Consider the following 10,493-nt stretch of genomic DNA (forward strand, 5'->3'; position numbering starts at 1 on the left):
TTTTGCTTGTGAAGCAAAACACTGAAAATAGCTCTTGAATATAACTACTCTCTCTTGCATCCTTTCCCAAAAACCAGCAATGACAAAAAATCAAAGGGATGAAAAACATGAACTATATGACAGAGTGGAGTAAGCAGTATCTCTAACTTATAAGCAAGAGGGGAAGGATGACTGTTTAGGATTGTGCTTAGGACCTTTGCTTAGGTCAGCTCTTCACACTGCTAATAAAATGTACATGTCAAAACTGAATACTTAGGTGAACCTTAGTAAGAAAGGAATTAAAGGTTAACCACAGGGACAGTCACTGTGCGTAATTTTCAATTACATACCATGGGAAGAAAATATTTCTAGAAGATAATGAGCGTGGAATAAACCATCAGCTTGAATGTTAATGGATTAGCATCCATATATTCATAGCTGAATAATTGAGATATGTCAACAGAAATAATCAAGAGGCAGCTTCCTTTGACTCCCATTCTGACAATGTGGGTTTTTTAATGTGAGTGGCACTGTGTGGATATCCAGCTGCCTAAGGGCTGACCCTCAGGGCTAATGAGGGAAAAGGGAGGCGTCAGCATATATTCCTGCCTTCTGATTGAATCTCCTATGGGCAAGAAGTCACGGGGTCACATCTCTTGAGCTGCCCAGGCAGTCTCCTCATACGTTACACTCCCTGTATTCAATATTTAGACATTTTCACCGTAAACACAGTACCCAGAAAGTAAAAAATGGAGTTGTTTTCTGATGTTTGTCCTCCTTTTCATCCAAAAGGGTGAAATGAAGAGACTGTTTACTCTCCGACAACAAGTGCTGTACTTCACATTGTACAGTGTTGATACATGTCCTGCACAGGCTGCTAATGAAAGTGCTTAGTCACATTTCTTTGAGGCATAGAGCCCTGATCACGGAAGAAACTTCTTCAAACAGTGGATCTAATGCTGTCAGAGGCCCTTTCATCCCCTGTAATAACTAATTCAGTAATGGAAAAAATATTTCAGAAAGCAGCACCTGTTTGGGGGACAAGAATAAAGTCCTGGTTTGTGCATTTGATGCTTCAGGGAAGAACGAACATATTCACAATTGTGTTCATGCTCCGTGTTTGACAGAAGTTCAGACACTGGTAAAGAAGCTGAAGAAGCTCATAGTTGGATGACATGAAAGAGATTCTCTGTGTCTTTTTTATAAACTAAGCTGAGACTTTGGATGAGATACCCAGCTGGTGTAGCTCCATGTTACCCTCTCAAAGCTATTAAACACGTGCTCATTATTTTTATATACTGAGGTTGCTGGCACGTGATTATTATGTTGTTTAATGGAGGTGCCTTCAAATGCTGCCATCTCCCAGTTTTGCCCCTCTGCAGAAAGACGCTCCCCTCTTCTGCAGGAGTGATGCTGTGAGTATGTGTGGCTGTGCAAAGTTGGCCAGTTTATCTCAAACTACATTCGTCAGCAGTTTGAGCTAATTGGGCTGACATTACATTGACACTAGCAAGGAGGTGGTGACATGATTTATTGCATTGCCGAGCCGGGTGGGAGGGAGAATGAAGAACTAGTGTGTGCTTTGGTGTAACAGTAGTGTGTGGTCAAAAACAAATGGAAACATCAGGTATTACAGCAAGATACTTCTAATACCCTAGAAATTTGGTCTTTTGTCATGATGATGGAGAAATAGCAACTGTATTGGTGCTCAGTTGAATGTGACCTCTCAGGAAAAACAAAATAAAACATCCCTCTGCTTTCCTAAGTATTAACTTATTGTAAGGCCTAATGCCTTAACACTGAACAAATCACAATTTTTTTTGTGGCTATTTTTAGACTAAAAAGTTTCAAACCATTTTCTGCATCTATTTAGAAGACAAAGAATGCATGCAGGAATGTTTAGCGCACATACACTGCTCCGCATGTAGGAATGAACAGAGTTTTTTTTTAAGGGTAAATGTCACACAATTTTGTTTTTCACTTTCTTGTCACGTAAAGGTAGATGATTTCTCTTGAAGGTAGTGCTTATTCATCTCTCTGTGATCCCACTTCCATTCAGAGCAGCAGTCTGCACTTGTGCCCCAAAGGCTCTGCTAGGATACACTACCTCAAAAAGCAAAGTCCTCTGCTCAAAATTTTAAAGAATATTTAGATATTTACATACATTTTAAATCACATAAAGCCTTTATTTTTAAAATCAACTTTTAATTTGATTAGCCTTACCTTTCTATGTCTAGCAGAAAAGGTGACTTCATTGGTTATCATTTAGATAGTGTACATTTTTTTAGAGTGAGGTTTTGAAACATGAGGTAACATTGATGGATGCCCACCCATTCAAATTCTTCTGCATTTATTTATTATCTTGCTTTGCAATCTGAAGTTTAACTTTAGCCTTATTATTAAAAATTCTTTTTTCTTACCAGTATTTTGACTAGTTGATTGATCAGACAGAGCTACTTCTTGCCAAATTAAAAAAATGATACGCTACGGAGATTCCTGTAACTACCAATAATTCGTCTTCCTTTGTTGTTCCTGCTTTTGCCATTACTGTTCTCAGGCAGTTTTTTTTTTTAGGTGTGTTATCTCTCAGTAGCTCAGATGAGTGGTAGTGGAAGATGAGGAAGAACTCATTAGGAGATGGTCATTTTGAATCAGCTCAGAAGCTATGACGAACATTTGCTCACTTCTGGCAGGTCCTCTGTGGCCCATCTGGCCAAATTAGTTTTCTTGGCACTTCTGCTCGCACTGTAAACTCTCTGGGGGCATTTACAGTAGCTGGCATGAGCTCTAATCTCCAACTGAGTTGCTTCAGTACTACAGCAGTATAAATAATTAGTAGTTAGTTCTCAGGGATCAGTCCCACATGGCAGCCTGAATCGGGGAAGGATTAGGATGGAGCTAGAAACTTAATTTTTCTTCTGTCTCGGAGGAACTTTTCTTTCTTGAATCTTCAGTCATGTTTTCCGGGAGCGTAAGCAAGGTCTACATGCAGAGGATTTAGTGGAATTATAGTAAAATCTCTTTGGACTCTGTGGCTTGATTGAGCAAGCATGTGTGTGTACCATCATTCCAGACTGGGGCAACATACAAGATAGTGCCTGGGTGGTGAGACTGCCCGGCCTGCATGCTGCTAGATCAATCAACAGTACAAATTCAGCTTGGATCAGGCATGAGTGTGCAGTCCTTATGTTTCTCTCAAACTAGCTGAGTCACTTGGATGGTGAATGTCAGCTCCAGTGGGTTACATCCAACTTGTGTACACATCTGTGCAAGGCCTGCGGCATCCCTTCGTGGCCACTGAGTCACCAAGGCCAGTGGAGTTCAGGGAATATTTTGCTTCATTCTGTGTCTGACACCTACATTTTCTCAGATGAATCCTTTTGTTGAACAGATGGCTCAGATGTATTTATCCATTTTATGGATTTTTAGGTGGTTTAGGTTCCAGACTGAGACATCTGAACAAGGAGGTGTCTCCATGGATGCTGGCTGAGCTCTCATTAGGCAAAAGAGTCTGCTGTCCATGGAGCCTGTCTCAGCCTAACACAGATCCCAGCACAGATCCTAGGGATGTGATTCAGTTGCCTAAAACTAGGTATCCTCCATCATGGGTGTCCAACCTTTTGATTTGCCTGAGCTGCACTGAGCAGAGAGGAATTGTCTTGGTCTTCTTATAAAATATATAATATAGTTAAAGTATATAAATAACAAAAGTTTTTAAATTCTCAAATATTTACCTTAAAACATAGAAGAGCAACAAAACCATAAAACCAGTGGGATGTTTGACCTTGTTTTTTGTGAAACTAAAGCATCAATCTTGTTCGATGGCAGTGATTGCAATTCTCAGTGAGTTGTCAAGGTGTTCATCAGAAGTTTTTGATGAAATTTTGTTCTTCCTGTACTTCTCCTTGAAAACAGTTTTTCTCAAATGTGTGTACTGCCAAAAAGCGATGACATTCTCTTGAAGGCCGACTCAAAACAAACTGAGCTACCATTGTATTAGATACTAGAAGAATAAATACTTTGTTTCCTTAACCAGCGACTTACCACAGCCAGTAGGCCTTGAAGGGAAAATTAATCTGGATGCTTTGGAGGTATTGCCAGCATGGCAATAAAACCAAAGGTCTGTGAACCCTTATAATTGTATGAAAATTACTAACCAATCACCATGAGGAAAATGGACTGAAAAATTACTAATTTGTAACTTCTGTGTATAAATGTTGTGCACATACATAGTTCAGAGTGTGCACCTGATCTGCAGGAAACCATTGAGCACCAAGGTTTGTGCAACCCTGAAATAAATAAGCAATGTCTCTTCTGATTATGTGATGATTGACTTATTACACATGGGGCAACATATCTGCTTTTCGGACAGTTGTGACTGTGAAGCAAGGGATGTCTTTCTGTGGTAAGAGAGGTCTTAGAAAAACCTAGTAAAGAGACATGATCAAATTTTTGAGTTGACTATCTCATTGCACTTTATCCATTCCATTTGAAAACCTGCAGGTTCTGTTTGTTGGCTGAAAACAGAGTTGCAAATATACTGAAGAATTTATGATTATTTCAGCAGCCATGAAACCTATTTTCAAGTTCCTTTGTCAGAATGGAAAGCAAGGCTGCACCCTCTTCACTGTTCACAGTGCCTTAGCTCATCCCAAAATGTTATGAGGTATCTATGTTTTGACAACTGTAGGCTGGCCAAGTAGATCGTTCTGTGATCTACTTACCAGTTAGCTCTGCTGGCTGTGCTGAATGTATGCCTACTGTAGAAGGATCTTGGATACGTAGAGTGCATGGAGACACCAAAATTTGTGTTTACTCTCAAAATGAGTCCTGTGTGCAGTATAGCAATCAGTTTCGATCTGGCCCCCAACAGGCAGATCTGGTCACATACCACTACCTGCCTCGCTGATTCTTCCCACTTACAGTGAAAAAAAAAAGGATGAATGCTGCAGGGACTGCTACCACATAGGCAGAACTTGAAAGAGATGAAGAGATTGTGTTGATGTTGATGTGCCTGAAGACACAACATTTCCACCTGTCAAGAGCTATGATCAATGCTTTAACAGATATTTTTCCATGGGGCAGCCGGATGAGATAAAAAAAAAGAGGTCTGGGGGCTTCATTTGCTGCTCACCTCCACCCATTACTTGCATTAATGCTTGCTTCTGTCCTTCTCTGCATGCATCAGTTCCACAAAAATAAGGCAGGCAGCCCTAGCAGGAGGAAAAGGGAGCAGGAGGGGAGACTGTTTGATGTTCTGCATGTCCAGACGCAATGCCAGAGGGCACACACTTGTATCCAGTGAGGAGGTGAGATGCCAAGGACGTGGGTCAGTACAGCAGCTGTGACTGCTCTCATTACTCACTAGGATGATACGATGCTGACACAAGTTTGCTGTAGGTCAGCAAAAGTGATCGGCACCAAAGCCAAAGGGAGTCTGGGCTCTGCCAGCTCTGATGATGCCAGTGCTGGTGAAAAGACAGGTTCTGGTGTAGGAGCAGGATTTTAGGCAGCAAAGCTACCTAATATCCCAGGTGGCTGTAAGGGGTACATGTCTGCTGGCTAAAAGACTCAGCAACAAAGGTCCAAAAAAGCCTGGAACAGAAGCAAACAGAAGCAAACAGCACATTTCCCGGTGATGTCTTGCTAACGTTTTTTCCCCTGATTCCAATCAAGTCATGCACACCTGGGCAGCACAGTGCTTCTGGATGTAATGCCAGAGTTTCCTTGGTGGTTGGGTTTGGGTCTCAGCTTGGCTGACCAGGTGTTGTGTCACTGTCAATTGGAATCAGCTGTGGACTCTGTATTGTAATGGATGCTGAAGTGTTTGGGGAGGACCAAAGAAAGCCCGTTACCAATAAATATTAATTAAAGTAAAAAGAAAATACATGCACACAAGCCTGCCTGGGAGAGTAGGGATGGCCCCAAATGATATCTTGAGAAATTATCACCAGAGAGCAGAATGGAACTGGTCGGATGGTCTTGATAGAGTGAAGAGCATTACTGAAGAGCACCAGTTGCCATTTATGGAGTCTGTTCTGCTGAACTGACACAGTCTCCTCAGAATCTCTCAAACTAATTCCATCCAATGGTATGACTTTGTGCCAATTCAGCGTTTCGTATCTGCAGTGACTTTAATCTGGAAATGGATTTAACATCTTGTAGAAGCAGATGTTTATTCAAACAGTAGCACATGCTGAATAGTGATAAGTTTGATAAAGTTAAAAATTACTTGAGTGCCTTGCTGAAATGGTGGAGCAAGATATTGGCAATAAAGATATGGATCATAAATGGTTTGGTGATGAGGGAAGATGTATAAATGTAAACACAGTGCAGTGTTTAATTTGGACAGGTAAATCCCACTGTTTTGGGGATATGTCTTGCTACATTTATTTTGGTGAGGGTGAACATTAAAGATTCCTAATTAAAGTTTGCAGTCAGATTGTGTCTGAATAATAAGCAGGGGTGAATTTAGTTATTGCTAAGTTGTTAAATGGTGTTTAACCATGCGTTTAGCAAGAGTTCACAGCTATGATTTAGAACCTTTAATGTCGATTCTGATGAATGCAGTCTAAGGGAAGATGCTCCTGATTATTCAGGACATTATGAGTGGCTTTTGCCTTAAACCAAATGGACTCTGAAATCAGTGACTACTGGAGGTCTTCTGGTTTCAGCTGTTCCACAGCACTGCTGCATGACTGAATAACACAGCATTTTAATTTCTCATTTTACCATTGCTAAAATAGGAACAAGAAATTTACTTCTTTTTGTGGAACAGTAATATTGAGATGTTTAATTTATGAATGTTTCTAGAGTGCTTTGAGATAATTTTAAGGAGCTACTGGCTTGCAAAGAGCAATTATTTTGTTTTGTTGCTTGTTTAATTTTACTGATTTTCACATTTGCTGTTGCAGGTAAAGCCAACCAAAGACTCTGTGTACTTTGGAGCACTTCTTTTCCTCCACACGGGTGATTTCTATCTGAATATCAAATTCCATGAAGACAACTGCAGCAAGGAGCTGCCTCTCTCCTGGTTCTGCCTTCCTAGTGTCCACATCCGTGCAATGGAGCCCGTGGCCGAAGCTAAGCTGTAAATGTGCTGTGTGCTATTTGATTAACAACAGTGTGCAGAAACGCTTGGCACATCCTCTGCTTGACCCCAGCTTGTTTCTGTCCAACCCCAGGCCACAGTCCCTATTTTGGAGGAACAGCTGAATGCTTTCTGAATTCTGATAGTCGTTTGGGCAGCTGCTATTGCTAATTTAAGAGAGAGAGACGTATTATAACCATGCTAGAGTTTTCCTCTGATTCCAAAAAATCTTTGAAACTGCTAATATATGCATCATACTTTCATACAACCTATTGAGATCAGTGGATTTGGGAGAGCCTTAAGTGCTAAATTTAAGAGGGTTGAACTTAACCATGTGTTTGAAGGTCTCTGCTCCAACTTAAATAATCCCTTTTTAGCATTTCAACAAGAGTTGAAATTTCTGTATGAATTTCCTCCTGGCTTACACTGGATTTACATTACCCTGGGAGTGAGGTTCTCTGTCAGAATAGTTCTCAGACTTGTTGTAGTTCACTTTTCTGCTGAGTATTGGGTGTCTTTCGTGGTAAATAGGAGTAAAGATGCCTTTTCCTGTGCTACTGAAAATAAAAAAAATAGTAAATATGCCTTCAGTTATTCTGTTCACCCCCTGAGCTTAGTGCCACTTGCTTCTGGTAGAGTCACTGCCTTTGCTTCGGTAGATCTATTAAGAAATGAGAAAAGGCAATGGGAAGCTAAAGAGTTTGTCCTTGAGAAAGGAAATAAGTCAACTTCTGGGTTGCCTGGGGCTTGCCTGTGAATTCGGGCTTTCATTGTTCTGTTTTATACAATGACAACAGATTGAAATGTTTTCAGACGCTTAAAGAACCACCAGAATTAATCAGCTGGCCATTCTTATCACTTTGAATCAGTTTTTGCAAACTCATCGGATCTGTTTTTTCATGCCAGTAGACTGGCTTTGATTGTGTGGTTGGGTTGTTGTTGGGTTTTTTTCCCTTCTTTTGTTTATTTTGTTGTAGTTAGTAAGACTAATTAGTAGGTAATTAAGGGCATGGAATTCCTGATTCATGGAACTCCATGATGAGTCTACTGAAGATTCAACCTGTTGTCTTTCAGAAAAACATTCTTGTAGAAAGAAACCCAAACTTTCCCTGTGTAATGCAGGGAGGTGTCTGATCTGTATGAATGAGTTTCGAACCTCTCTGAATCTTTCCTTAAATTTACAGCCTGCAGCTCTTCGTGGTAGATTAATTTCAGGGATGAATACACCAAGATGCAGCAGCAGTGCTCAAATTAGCTCTATAAGTGCAACCCCTTAGCAATTTTTTTTTAGTAGATTTCATCCTAAGGTGGACCCACCTGGCCTGGCCCATCCTGGTCATGCTTGGATAGCTGCTCATTCTGGCTCTGCACTGTGCTCAGTTGTACTCTTCGATGTGACTGGTGCTTTCCTTAGGAACACAACAGTGCTCAAAACTCAATTCATTGCATGTTTGCAAATGACTGTAATGTATCCATCCTCACTGTTTTATTATAAATTGAGGAAAGTATATAGCTCTAGCATGACAGCTGTGTTTCCAGTGTATACAGGGTATTATCTCCACAACTGTATTGTGATAATGTTGTCAGTGTTTGCTCCTGAGCTGTGGCTCTGTACACAGAGGGGAAGTCTTCAGACTTAACATGTTGGAAATCAGAGACCAACTGAAGATTTACTAGCAGTGATGTACTGCTCTGTCAGCTGCCAGCACACAGTGTCCACTAACAGAACTCTTCCTTTGATTGCACAGTGGCTCTGGGCCAGAGTCACCCTTGGAAAGAGGGTCAAAGGCAGCCAAGCTGGGCATGTGTTTTTGTTGGTGGAGGTTGGTTGACTAGTTCTGTGCCATAAGGCTGAATTCTCTGTCACTGCATAGGCGTATACACAGAAAAATAGCATCCCAGGAGATCAGGAATTAAACCAGTTAATCTTTTCCATAAAAGCTTACTTTTGACATGTGTCTCTCTGCTATGTTACACAACATTGTTGCAGCAAAATCCAAATTGGGTTTCATTCAGTATTCCCAGCAGGTAATCTGCAGATGCTAGGAATACAGCTATGACTATGTAGGGACCACATTGCATTTGAAACAAAAATATTGCGAAGCAGATGCTGTGCAGTCAGGGTGCTTCAGCTTACCCAGCAAGGGATCATTTCCCAGCATGTTTTTGAGAGTGTTCTCTAAGAACAGTGGGCACTGCTCTTGTGAAGCCTGTACTGAGCTGCAACACTCCTCTGCCCTTTATACAAAGGGGTGATCCCCAGCCCACTGAAGCTGCTGGAATGGGAACAGATTTTATTATAGCAAAAGATAGCTGCATATTTCCTAGGTTTCCAACATGCCATTATAAATCTGCCATTTGTGCTCATAAATATGTGTTTTATGAGTGAGCTGATTCTTAATGGTCTATCTGCTCATTATATAGCACACCAGTCTGTCCCTTGTCAACTTTGAGACTTAGTTGCTTTTGGCATTTATGATACCTTTCCCAATTTCCTTACACTTCCACTTGTCTTGGTGAGAGAGATGAAACACAAGAAATTCTTCCTTCTGGGGATCATTTGTGACTTGACCAGAAGTTACAGTCCGTGTAATTTGGAGAAGTGGTAAGAGAAGGCACTTGAAATGAGAATACTGCTTTTGGTTTTCTTTTTAATGTAAGCTTTCATTGGAATTGCTGTCAAGATCAGTCTTTGCAGTGGCTTGAGTAAAGGATGATACTTCCCTGATGTGCTCTCCTTTTCTGTAATGGAAAATTTGTTTTTCTTTCTCCAAACCACCCAGATATTACTTTGAACACGATGAGCCAAACTGCATTGATACACAAGCTGGTATGATCCCACTTGGTTGAATTAAATCATTCCTAATATAATCACCATTGCTGAGAGCAGGAGTTGCTTCAGTTTATGTATGCATTGGAGAAACTTAAGTTATGTAAATCTAATTATCTGAATAAATACTTGTGTTATTTCCATCTCTGCCTGTCTCTTCTTGATAGTGTTATGTTTCTTTTACTTGTAATAATAATGTATCCCTCAAAGCTGCCTTCTGTCTCTGAAAGGAGAATGTATTTGATTCCATTAATTGTCAGCTGAGGGGAAAGAGGTGCATCACATCAAGGGTGTCTTAGGCCTCAGTATCCTTTCCGTCCTCCACAGAAATAGCTCAAAGGTAGGAAGGAGAACCAGCTTTGGAGGTATGTTTGGGAGGACTGGTTGAAAAATCCTTCCAAGGCAGTATGTTCTCAGTGTACACCTACACCAGACACAACAAGAAACCTTTAAAGCATAGATCATAGAAACACAGAATATTAAGGTTGGAAAAGACCACTGAGATCATGTAATCCAACCATCAACCCATTCCCACCATGCCCACTAAGCATGTCCCTCAGTGCTACATCTGCATGTTTCTTGAATACCTCCAGG

General features: G+C 40.8%; 1 protein-coding gene across 3 annotated transcripts in view; it reads left to right on the forward strand.

The window, feature by feature from the left end:
• Window positions 1-7,073, forward strand: part of TRAPPC9 (trafficking protein particle complex subunit 9) — a gene marked incomplete at both ends in the record, with an annotated part of 466,587 nt that extends 459,514 nt beyond the window's left edge. For all 3 annotated transcript variants that reach the window (XM_079533233.1, XM_079533234.1, XM_079533235.1), the window contains one exon: window positions 6,894-7,073. In XM_079533233.1, the coding sequence (XP_079389359.1) occupies window positions 6,894-7,073 (180 nt within the window). The remainder of the gene's footprint in view (window positions 1-6,893) is intronic.
• Between the last annotated feature and the right edge of the window lie 3,420 nt (window positions 7,074-10,493).

Source organism: Tetrao urogallus (assembly GCF_951394365.1).
Source record: "Tetrao urogallus genome assembly, chromosome: 3".
Lineage (NCBI taxonomy): Eukaryota > Metazoa > Chordata > Aves > Galliformes > Phasianidae > Tetrao > Tetrao urogallus.